General features: G+C 41.0%; 1 protein-coding gene across 1 annotated transcript in view; it reads left to right on the top strand.

Annotated features, from left to right (window-relative positions):
• LOC132128979 (uncharacterized) overlaps positions 1–12,861 on the top strand; it is a 34,947-nt gene that overhangs the window by 10,771 nt on the left and 11,315 nt on the right. Inside the window, exons 13-30 of the mRNA XM_059540398.1 lie at positions 1,847–2,107; positions 2,593–2,856; positions 4,144–4,404; positions 5,167–5,427; positions 5,503–5,763; positions 5,866–6,126; positions 6,206–6,466; positions 6,733–6,996; positions 7,150–7,413; positions 7,885–8,145; positions 8,450–8,707; positions 8,795–9,055; positions 9,196–9,462; positions 9,585–9,848; positions 10,500–10,757; positions 10,873–11,133; positions 11,262–11,522; positions 11,715–11,975. Coding sequence (XP_059396381.1) covers positions 1,847–2,107; positions 2,593–2,856; positions 4,144–4,404; positions 5,167–5,427; positions 5,503–5,763; positions 5,866–6,126; positions 6,206–6,466; positions 6,733–6,996; positions 7,150–7,413; positions 7,885–8,145; positions 8,450–8,707; positions 8,795–9,055; positions 9,196–9,462; positions 9,585–9,848; positions 10,500–10,757; positions 10,873–11,133; positions 11,262–11,522; positions 11,715–11,975 — 4,710 coding nt within the window. The remainder of the gene's footprint in view (positions 1–1,846; positions 2,108–2,592; positions 2,857–4,143; positions 4,405–5,166; positions 5,428–5,502; positions 5,764–5,865; positions 6,127–6,205; positions 6,467–6,732; positions 6,997–7,149; positions 7,414–7,884; positions 8,146–8,449; positions 8,708–8,794; positions 9,056–9,195; positions 9,463–9,584; positions 9,849–10,499; positions 10,758–10,872; positions 11,134–11,261; positions 11,523–11,714; positions 11,976–12,861) is intronic.

Genomic DNA, 12,861 nt, shown 5'->3' with positions numbered 1-12,861 from the left:
ATTTTTTTTTGGACCTGACATGAAAAAAGATTTGAATCTTTAGGTTGGGGGACATGCAACGTAATTAAGAGTTATCTCCTGAACTGCACCTTCACTTCCATTATCCACCCATCTCTCTCATGACTTTAATACTGAAGATTTTTATTTGACTTTTACCATGTTTTGTAAGTGCAATTTTTTTTTTTGGCAAATTAATTACCACTTGTATTTATTTTTACTACAAATTCCATAGTTAAACCACGGTTAGTGCCATACCATAGGCTACATTAATTTTCCTAAGGGTTGTGTTTTTGTATCCACTAGCTCCCCCTAAACCTATGATAAAATATGATGATTTGTCTGCTAACTTACTACTGTAACATTACAAAAGATAATAATGACGTCGTTTATACAGTATTTTGTGTGATTGCGAGCAGTGTGCTGCTGCTTGACTAAGTAAACAAAGACAAAACTACATTTGCATATTTACAGATGAAACTGACCTGCACCTGAAACCCTGAACAGAAGTGTCGCTTCTCTGCTCCAGCTGTGCGCTTACACAGTTCACTCCGGTCTCTCTCTCGCATTGATTACTCGGAGTCTGATCCAAACCGTTCGGCGGAGGCGCGGAGAGCGCGCGAGCCCAACCATTGCCAGTCACGACTAACCGATTCATGATTTATTAGAAATTTAATTATCGAATGGCGGATTCGGAAATAATCGCTTTAGTATATTCGGCCTGCAATTATACAATAACAATATTAAAGTAGAAGGCCAAATCGTCTGCCAGGCCACCGGGAATAGTCCCGGTTCTCCCGATGTCCAGTCAGCGCCTGATTTCCACAGACACGCAGAACGTGCAGGATTCATATTCAGTCTTTTTGCGGCTTAATATTCACAGACATCAGTCCATATCGGGTTTTGATTCAAGTGTACTGACCTACTTTTGATCTATTCGTCCAAAATGTGGCATATTGCGTCCGCGTTTGGCTGAATTCCATTTTTATGACTCGATTCTACGAATGTGTTTTCCGCGTCTCGGATATTATGGGCCATATGTCTTAGTGCAATTTGGGAAAGAAATAAGCTGTATGTGGATGTGTGTAAATATTCAAATGTAATCCTCTTTGTAATCGTTACAATTTTCATAAGTAACTGTAATTTAATTACTCATTTTTTCTTAGTAACTGTAACTGATTACTGTTACATTTATTTTGTAATTAAATTACGTAACGCCGTTACATGTAACTAGTTACTCACCAACACTGCCAATGCCTTATATTCCTCTTGAGTATACTTATGCCATCCACACACTACATGTAGTCTAAAATGTTTTTGACTGAAACTGAAATCAGCTGATATAATTGTTCAGTGTGAAAGGAAAAGTAATCCAAAGACTTTTAAAGTAGTGTATAGGCTGCATAAGCATATATTCTTACGTTGCTCTGGTGGTAAAAAAACTCCAGGACTCCGGGGGGCGATAGTCCAGAATTGTCATGTTGACAGTTTCAATATATTAAGCTCACTCACTCAGCAATATTTTTTTTCAAACTGTTGCTTAGCCATGACAGAAAGACTGACTAGACAAAGAAAACGTGCATTAATTCCTGCCTATTAAGGCAATGATGAAAATGCCACACACTACTTCTGTGGTAACCAACAGCACATCTCAAACTCAAACAAAGATAAGTAGAGAGCAGTATTTATGAAGACACCACATGACGTTATTGGGTTTATTCATGAAAATCTATCCAAACTCTTGCTGGACACACAGCAGCCACATTCCTTTGCTTCAAACAAACATCTTTTTTTTTGCCCATGTTTGTGGATCTGTGGTTTTCTTAACACACACCATTGTCTCTCTCAGCTCCATGTATGCCCACTTACGTTGTGGCGACCACAAACTGCGGCACGTCCATAACCACTGTAACCTGGGATTCTGCCCGTGGTGCCAGCAGTTACACTGTTAATGCTGTGAGCACCTGGGGGAGTAACAGTACATGCACCAACACAGACACCACCTGCTCTTTCCCAGACCTGGACTGCGGACAAAACTACACTATAACAGTCACAGCTGAAGATGACAACTGTGTGAGCCTGACCAGTGCACCTATCACTGTCACAACAGGTACTGGTCACAGACACTTACAGTGGGATAAACTCATGGAGTTATTCATATGCCTTTAGTATTAGAAAAAACAAAAACTTAGGCAAACAGAACAAGCTTTAAACATGCAGGCCAATAGGTTTCAATATAAAGTCCATTGAGGTTAAGCCAGTTTAATGAAAGCAAGACATTATTCAAAATATACAAAATTGTATCCTACATTGTTTTCATTGTGATGTCCACTTTGCAGGGCACTTACAGTTGAATAGAACAAATGTCTGAATTGATAAGAAATACATACAAAAATGCAGAGCAGGGGTACACCTTGAGTTTTTATCAAATCTCTTCAGGATTGTGATTCTCCAGGACCAAAGTTGGCCACCCCTGGACTTAAAGGACATCGCATAGCACTGGAATGTGCCATTTGTGATAGGGCAATTGTAGTCGTGCAGAAATTTTAGACAGAAGCTTTAACAAAACAATTTGTTTGTATTCCCCCTTTCTAGACCCATGTCCACAGTCTAATCTACAAGTTACTCTGGACTGCAGCACTGATTCTGCTCTGATCTCGTGGACCCCCGGTAAGGGCATTCTGATTTATAATGCTTCTGCCAAGAGCTTTGATGTAAATCACCAAGTCAGCTGCAGTACACCTGGCTCTGCCTGCAATGTCACCAACCTGCACTGTGGCAGCCGTTACCAAGTCAGTGTGAGAGGAGAAGGGCTCACCTGCCCCAGCCAATCAGATGACTGGATTGCCCTCAAGACAGGTAACAACCTCATAAACCACTCATTTATACACATTATTGTGCAAAGTTTATCAGTTTGCTATTCTTTAAAACATGGTATTCTTAAACTATGTAATAATTTACCCCTTTTATATTATGATATCACCTGTCACACTGGTCTATAGGTTAATATAATTTAATATATTATATAATATTATATATTTTAACCATTTCATTCAAAATATGCCACATAACAGAATAAAAATATATTTTAATTTACGAATATTATTAGCCAATATAATTATTAAAAGTTATTAAATTAAAAGCTGATATTTATATTAGTGTTGATTCACTTGCCCTACAGCCCGCACCCAACAGTCTTAACTAGGGATGTAATGATTCACTCAACTCTCTATGCAAAACAATTCACAAAACTAATTTCACTAAATTATTTTTTTTAAATAAAATGAGATATACAGCGAATTATTAATTAAAAGGTGTCCTTTTATTAACATTAAAATCTGCACATTTCTTCATGAAATTGAAATATGTCAAATAACAACTCAACCACCCCCCCCCCAAATAAATAAATAAATAATACAAATAAAATAAATCTCTTCATATAAACAAACTAAGGTTTTGCCTGTGCTCTTTCCATTTAAAATAAGAAACAAAAACCACTGCATTTTAATCACAATCCAAACAAAGATGTTGCATACATGCTTCATGAGTACATTTTGATTTAAATTAGATTGTATAATATTTTACATTTGAAGCAAAAATAGAACGGTCTGAATTTGGCTTTGTGAAACTATACTACATAAAATATATCTGCAAGAAACAGAGACAGCAGACAGACTGCATGAAACACACATACACTCTCTGACAGCAGGAGGTGCATATGGAACAACAGCAATTCAGTTACCTGGTTACCGCTGTAAACAAAGCAGTGCTGCGCTTATGAACACTTCTTTAATATGCATTACAGAGAGGCAAGATGAAAGAAAATACCATCAAAATTTTCTTAAGACAGGCGCAGCACCCTTCAGAGATACATTCATGTACGCCCCATCCTTAACTGCTTTGTGATTCATTTAACATCTCAACTTTCTTGAATCATCAAATATTTTACAGATACTCAACCGGCTCGGAGTGCAACATTATATCCCTAGTCTCTACGTTGTCGTTGTTGTTTTTTATATACAATATCTTACCTGTTTTAAACTTTCATTTAACATGATGAGATGTCTTTAAGTTAGGGAATACATTGTAATAAAATGTTAACATTACTGATTAACATGTTGCTTTGGTCTTCTTTTGCTTCTTCAGCACCATGTCCACCCACTCAGGTGTCTATCCAGTCATCCTGTGACTCAGACACTGTGTCCGTTTCTTGGAAAGCCTCTCAGGGCTCTGTGTCATACATGGCTGTTGCCGAGAGCAGTGGAGGTCAAAGGGTGACATGCAACACCAGCGACCTCGCCTGTGATATTACAGGCCTCCAGTGTGGACAGACTTATCAAATTTATGTTTCTGGTTTTGATGGTGACTGTATTGGATCCAGAAGTGAAGTTCACGTTCTTGAAACAGGTAAGACTTAGTAATTTTGTATGACCATTTGCAATATATAAAGCTATAAAATGACAAAGTCAAGAGGGCACACACAGAACAACAATAACAACCTTTATTTATAAAGATTGATCCAAAGTGCTGTACATAGTGCATAACAGTAAAAAAGAAAAAAAGAACAACAGTTACAAATTTCCAAAAGCTAAAGAATAAAAATGTGTTTCCAAAGTAGATTTAAAAATATCCAATGAAGGAGCAGACCTCACATGATAAGGGAGAGCATTCCAAAGCTTGAGCCCAGCCACAGAAAAGGCCCGATCACCCTTCACCTCTGGAAGAGCCAGGCTTCTCTGCCTTTTCCAGATTCCCTTTTTGAATGACGAATAAATACTAATGCCACCTGCTGGCATGGAGAATTATTTCCTCTCAAGCAGCTTCAGAATGTACACGCTAGTTTTGTAGAGTCTATGCGGTATGTTCAAGCTCAACTTTTTGGCCCTGACGCAAGTGACAAGGGTCAACACCACAGTCTGAGTTCAACATGGTAGATTCTTTTTTTTTTGTCTTTATAATGATAGAACTAAGAGTAGACAGTAAGGTAAGTGCAGAGAGTGGGGGACAGGATCAAGAAAGGTCCGCAAAACGGCACCATATGTCAGTGTGCTGCCTGCGAGACTATCAGCGTAGATGATGCACTAGTTCTTTGATGTCAGGATTAGTGTGCCAGTGCCTTTAGGTGAGTTGTCCCCTTTTAGTGACCTTTGACCTCTACATCCCCTTCAGCCCCATGTGTGCCTCAGAATGTGCACCCTATTCTGGAGTGTCAAGCTACTGTTCTCAATGTTACCTGGCAGCAGACAGGTCAAGCCCATCACTACCACTCCACAGTGCGGCGCAGCGATGGTCAAGTGCTGGGGTGCGACTCTAATACAACCTTCTGCCAAGTTCCCAACATCGTTTGCGGACTGACTTACAGTGTGACCGTGGTCGCCTATAGTCAAACCTGCAACAGTTCCCAAAGCTCTGTGAAACATGTCACCTCAGGTACCCATATATACATAAAATATTTCGTGTTTCAATATTTGGATGTCTCTAACGTCTCTTTCCTGCATTCTTTAGCCCCTTGCCCACCAGATGCTATCTTTGCCATCTTGGACTGTGATTTAAACACTGTGTCTGTGTCCTGGGACTCTAGTGTAGATGGTGTCCTCTACATCGCAAAAGCCTTTTACTCCAATAACAACAATTACTACATGTGTAATACCACAGAAACCAGTTGTGATATCACTGTGACCTGTGGCATGGATTATAATGTGACTGTAGTGCCATTAAGGGATGGCTGCACTGGAGAGAACTCACCGGTCCAGTATGTTACGGCAGGTTTGTCACATTTAATAAAACTTTAACACCTCACCAAATATCTATTTGTTTATCTGAGTTTGTCACAAAATTCACTTTTGGGATGTGTTTTTGTGTATAAAGCTCCTTGCATTCCCCTCATGTTGGACGTTGAAATGGACTGCCTGTCTGATTCGGCTTGGCTGACATGGGAAGAGTCAGAAGGGGTGGAGCTCTACATCGCCACAGCAACTGACAGTGATGGATTTGAGTACCAGTGTAACTCAACTGAGACCCAGTGTACAGTTGAACAGCTACAATGTGGACGATTCTACAACTTTAGTGTGTTTGCATCTAACAGTCAATGTGACAGCCCCATGAGCAACACTTTGCAGAGCGAGACAGGCAAGAGAGTGAGCTTGAAAAGGATGCTTTTCAATGTAAAAACAGACTACATCATTTCACACTTCCTTTTCTCTTTCAGCCCCTTGTCCACCTCAGAATGTGATCACGTCTGTGGGGTGTGACACTGGTACGGTGAGTGTGTTGTGGGATGAGAGCATTGGCGCATTAAGCTACACTGCCACTTTGGAGCGTACAGATGGAGAGACCACCTGCTGCACAGCAAGTTCCACTTCCTGTGAGGTCACTTCACTTCCCTGCGGCCAGATGTATGTCCTGACAGTCACTGCTGAGGGAAGGACATGCAACAGCTCTCAGAGCATTGAGGTCATCGTACGGTCAGGTAATACACACTGATCATTCAACCCTGTTACCACTGCTGCTTTTATATACATTTTTCCCTTTATTCATCATAACTAGCATTCTGCATAATTTTGGGGTTGCAAACCTGAAATTCTCATAAATTAATAGACAATAACATCACTCAAGGCTAGGCACCTCCTTCTGTTTCAAAATAAATTGCACTCCATTTAAAAACCCTGTTGTGTGTAAAATGCTAAATATCCTGGGCATGCTTTGTCCATCATCACAGTGTATTTCAACCCACAGTTCCCTGTATTCCGGAGAGTCTGGTGTCAAGTACTAGCTGCAGTAATAATGTAGTCACCATGTCATGGGTGAGCAATGAGGCTGGGGAGCTCTATACGGTCCAGGCCTTCAGTGCTGATGGGTTATTCTCTGACAGCTGCTCAGGGTTTGGTCAGTCATGTGATCTCACATCACTGATATGTGGTGAGCCTTACACTGCCACAGTAATAGCACAGGACAGCGTCTGCACCAGCGCACCAAGTCAAGCTGCTTCAATCAGGACAGGTTTGTGTGATTTTATTGTGAAATGTATTAAAAATACTGATGAACCATATGTTGCAGAAATATCTACTATAATGTAGTTATTCACGACAAACATCAAACTTCTTTTGAGAATCACTGATTTGATTCAATGACAGTCACTTCTCTCATGTCCAGTGCCCTGTGTGCCGGATAATGTGACTGCTAATGTGAGCTGCCAAGGGAATGATCTGTCTGTGTTCTGGGAGGAGAGTGCAGGAGCAGACTCATACACAGCTGTGCTGGAGAACAGTAATGGCCAATTCACCAGCTGTCAGAGCATGATCCACACCACCTGTACAGTTAACAGACTTGTCTGCGGACAAACCTACCGTGTCAGTGTGACAGCATCAGACGGATACTGTGACAGCTTACCCAGTGCCATCACTGAAGTTCAGTCAGGTAGAAAGCAGTGAGGACAGGCTTACATGCACACAAGCATGTCAAATTCACCTAAAATTCCTTAAAAAATGCTTTTAATCCAGAATAAATATTCTCATTTTGGTTACACACCCCACAGTATGTTGAATTGGATTCTGAATTTTAATAAGAAGATAAAAAAATGAACTGAATAGCAATTCAAAGATATTAATCATAGTCACTCAAGAAACATTCCCTGACATTTTGCAATAAAAAAATATTTGTTAAATATTGTTTTTGGAAAGTTTCAAAGTTTCTTTGAATTTCAGTAATTGTCATTTAAATTTTACTAAAATTTATTTGGAATGCATTTGTAAATAAATTCTGGATTCCACTCATTGGTACACATGCTACAATGTACGTTAAAGAATATTATGGTACATTGATTTTTATTAAAAAAATTTAAATGTAGCATGACATTGTTTGACTGGAAGATATTTGTCTGTATTTCAGCTCCTTGTATGCCTCGTAACATTCGGGCACTCATGGACTGTCAGTCTGGTGTGGCTATATTGTCGTGGCAGTCAAGCACTGGGGCATTGCAATACACAGCCACAGCAGTAAGTGAGTCTGGCCATGTACTCAGCTGTGAAAATAACGAAACTAACTGTGAGCTGACAGGACTGGCCTGTGGTGAGAGCTACAACATCACTGTGTTAGCAGAAGGAGAGACCTGTAGCAGCACTGCAACCATGAGTGGACACCTGAATACGGGTGAGCAAAAACCACTGGGAACACATCCTAGAATACAAATTAGCAATACCCTAACAAACATCCTACTACACATACCACCCTAGCAACCACCCAGCAATGCTCTCCACCCTCCATAGCCTTTACTTTAGCAATGTCCTATCAACAATCCAGTACACCATAGTAAAAACGGAAATGATAACCACTCAGAACACCTCGCAGACTGCATAGCAATGCCCTTGCAACCACCAACAAGGTCAATTTATGTACCACTTTACTATATTTTGCACAACGATAATCAATCTCTTTCTTTTCATTGTAAACTCAGGCCCTTGTGCAACTCAGAATGTTGAAGTGCAGTACGGCGTGTCTATTGGCCAGCTGTCATGGGACAGAAGTACAGGTGCTTCCATGTACACAGCGCAGGCTGCCACTGATCTGGGATCAGTGCTGACCTGCTCCACCAGTGACACATCCTGTGCCCTCTATAATGTGTCCTGTAGTCAGACATATGACATCACTGTGACAGCACACAACAAAGTCTGCCAAGGAGCTGCTGTGTCTGCATCAATTACTCTAAACACAGGTACATTAAATTTTCAACTTTACCAGTGATTTTAGTGCTTTCCGTATACAGTAGTTGTCCAACAACTGACTCTTTATGCTTTAATAGAACCCTGCCCACCCCAGAATGTGCAAACCCATCTGAATTGTACAAGTGATGTCGGGACTGTGTCTTGGGAGGAGAGTTTGGGGGCAGTGGCATATGTGGCTTTCCTGGAGGGTCGCAATGGACACATCCTGTCCTGCTCCACAACTAGCTCCAGCTGCAGTGTGACGGGGTTGATCTGTGGAACAGTTTACAGCACTCAAGTACGCGCCATTGGAGAAACTTACAACAGCACAGACAGCGAAACAGTTCTCTTCACATCAGGTTAGGCATCTAAGAAATGACAAATTATGAACATTTACATTCTTTGGCATGAAAACGGGAATTTGTTGCTCTCATGTTTAAATAACAGAGAATTGTGCCATCTACCGAGTTGTTCATCACTGCTGTGTCTTTGTGTCTAGCCCCCTGTCCACCAGATTCCAGTGCAGTCACTGTTGACATGAACTGTGAGAATGCCACAGCATTGTTCAGGTGGGCCTGGAGTGGCGGAGCTGCATCCTATGAGCTCACTGCTATCAGTAACAATGGCTACATCGCCTCCTGCATTTCCCAAGATAATTTTTGTAATATCAGCAAACTAAACTGCGGACAGACTTACACAGTCAGGCTCACAGCAATCAGTGATCAATGTCAAGTTACTCAGGAGACGGGAGTAACATTCCAAACACGTGAGTAATCATTTTTATACACATTATTTGCAAAAGAGACAAACGTACAATGTAGCTGTAGAAAGTGAATATAGTTGATAATGAGAATATCAGACTTAAGTACTTTGTTGTTTGACATCTAGGCCCCTGTGCTCCCTTGCATGTGAACGTGGACCTTCAGTGCAATCCTAACACAGCCATAGTGACTTGGGAACAAAGTGATGATGTGCAATACTACCTTGTTAACGCCACTCTCAGCACAGGAGAAGCAGAAACAGTTTGCAACTCTACAACTGACAAATGTGAAATAAGTGGGTTGCAGTGTGGAGTGGAGTACGCCTTCACGGTCATTGCCTACAGTAGGCACTGCCATAGTGATGCCAGCAGCACTGTGCACATTACAACAGGTAGATGATCCTATCCTTCAAATATTATATTGATCTATATACATCAGGGGTAGCCAACCATGCTTCTGAGGCCTATTTCACAAAGCTGGTTTTAGTGGCTATGCAGGTAAGTTTGAGCAGACTCCTGTTTTTATGCTTAACTGCTCTGGAAGCAGGTTTTATTCTGGTGCACTTACACCAGACTATGAGTCTGCTGAAATCGATCTACTGTACACTGAGTTTGATTTATTTGGTTTTGTTAACTCTAAACTTGTATCTGAAATTCAGAGTTTGTTCGAAAGAGTAGGTTAGCAGGCCACTGGAGGATTACCATCCTGCGAAGTTCAGATCCAAACCTAAACAAACCTATCTGAATGAGATAATCCAGGTGTTCAGGATTACTTGAGAAAACAGGCAGGTGTGTTGGAACTGAAGTCTACAGGAAGGTAGCCCTCCAGGAACAGGACTGGCTACCGTTGATACAGAAGAATCCAAATCAAACTTGTCATGTTCATCTTTTTACAAGCATTGAACAAAAAGTGCCAGATTGTAGACTCCACATTGTCACACACGCACACCACATGATAAATTTCAAACTTGCTTGGAAAAAAAAGATAATGTTCACTAAGCTTCAACAACACAGTGAAACCTCTGCTGTGTCTGTTTCTTCAGAACCTTGTCAACCAACTCAGCCGACGGTTTCAGGATCATGTGATAACAACACAGTTCTCTTGAACTGGAGTCAGAGCAGAGGTGCATCAAGTTACACAGTACATATAACAAGCAACCTAGGATACACAGACTCCTTCCAGACATCTGAGTCTATGCTAACAGTGGAGCTTCTTTGTGGACAGACCTACACCTTCACAACATTGGGGGAAAATGATGTCTGTGGCAGCATACCAAGCACTCCCTCACATTTCACGACTGGTATGACCCAACACTCATAAAAGCTATAGAGAAAAGCCAAACTCACAATGTTGCTAAAGAAAAGACTTTCTGGCATTTATACCACATTTGTATCAATCACTGCTTTTTTTAATAGCCCCATGTGTGCCATACCACATTGAGACCTATGCAGAGTGTGAAAATAACCTGGGAGCTGTTAGCTGGGCTGGCAGTGATGGCGCAGATATTTACACCGCCATTGCTGTAGGACAGGATGGCCACACGCACGTCTGTATAACAAATACAACTTTCTGTATCTGGGAGGAACTGCACTGTGGAGACGTTTACTTTGTCCAAGTCATTGCCAATGCCCAAATCTGCAACAGTGAGCCCAGTGATGGCACAGTCATCCACATGGGTGAGTGTCTAAGAAAAATTAAGGTAGAGTTTTTATGTAAGACACAAATAACTGAAACTACTTTGCAGTTCTGTAGCTATAAAGTGATTTTAAAAATGGCTGACCAAGATTACCTGTATTGTGTACAGCTCCATGTGTCCCTCAAAAACTGGTGTCCTCTTTCGACTGTGACATGAGAGTGGCTTCTCTCACCTGGGAAGCAAGTGAAAATGCTGAGATGTACCTGGTGTCTGCAGAATCTGATAGCGGTCACCAGGTGGAACTCTCAACGAATGCCACAAGTGCACAATTCTCTGAGTTCAACTGTGGTCAGCAATACTATCTGACTGCGCAAGCTGTGGGAAATGTATGTAGAAGCGTCCCCAGTAATGCTTCAGTACTTAAGACAGGTCAGGACCCTCTTACACACACACACACACACACACACACACACACACACACACACACACACATACACACAAAGATATGGTGTCAAAAGAAGTACCTATAACTCTTTAGCTTTCAAAAGGACAGCACAGGCGTGGCATAACATTGTCCCAATTGTTGAATGACTTGGATTATGTAATTCTGTTTTCTTGCAGAGCCCTGTACTCCAGCAGTTGTCGTTGGCTTTATGGACTGCATCTCCAACATTGCTACTGTATCTTGGGAGTTAGCTGAAGGTGCAGAATACTACACAGCAACAGTTCATGGCCCAGATGGGCCTTTGGAAACATGCATGTCCTGGTCATCAAGCTGTGGAATGCCGAAACTGTCCTGTGGTGAAGCATACAATGTTAGCGTGATTGCCTCCAGTCGCCAGTGTAAATCAACACCCAGTGCGCTAAGCTCTCTTAACTCAGGTAATGCAAGCATACAACGGCAACATAAATATAAGACACAAATACACTCTCAGTCTCAGCACAGTTATTATACACTAAAGCACTTAAGCTACATAGAATTTCTGGATTATTTGTAGAAAAAAATTATGAGTAACTTCTCTGGTATTGGGTTTTGTTCATGCACACTGTCAGATCCTTCCCGTCCTTTCCTAATACTGAACCCTATAATGTTTCTGCGGTTCTATCCAAGGATACAATTTTCCATAGTTCCAGTTTCTGGCTTGCATTCATTAAGAAGGTTCTCCAGCAATTCTCGGCAATCAAATCCCACTGTGAATATAGCCTAAATAGCCTTAGCACTGATATTCTGAGTAAAGTCTGGACTCTAATTGCTGTAAGAGAAATTATGATGGTGTTGTTGAAGATCTCTATGAAGTTGTTGTTTTTTGCAGCATAGAAGTGACAAAGTACATGTAGTACCTTGGGTTCAATTGAGCTGGAATGAACCCCAAACATCCTAAGCTCAAACCTATTATACAGTTTTTAGTTTACTACCCTTAATGTTAATGAAGTTGCTTCTGTCATAAAATCATGTGATCTGTATGTTAATGAAGTTCTGACACCTTATTGTCTGAGATGGTTCTCTGTGTTCCACACCTGCTCCCATTCTACAATTGATCACCATTTGCTCAGGATGTGATCATCCCAAATGATCTAGGAACAACATAACCATTGACTTTCATCTTCTCTATAATAACTCTATATATGATAAGCCATCTTGGGAAATGAGCATGAAACATCTATCATGGAGTAGAATCTGGTTCGGGGCAGATGTTGTTTCCACTGATTCCCAACCACATAGCTGGAGCCCCCAAACATTACACATTTTGCATCTATCTTTTGTCTT

This window comes from Carassius carassius, chromosome 46 (genome assembly GCF_963082965.1).
Source record: "Carassius carassius chromosome 46, fCarCar2.1, whole genome shotgun sequence".
NCBI classification, from domain to species: domain Eukaryota; kingdom Metazoa; phylum Chordata; class Actinopteri; order Cypriniformes; family Cyprinidae; genus Carassius; species Carassius carassius.
Note: the sequence above shows the minus strand (reverse complement) of the source record. Positions and strands in the feature narration are given on the sequence as shown.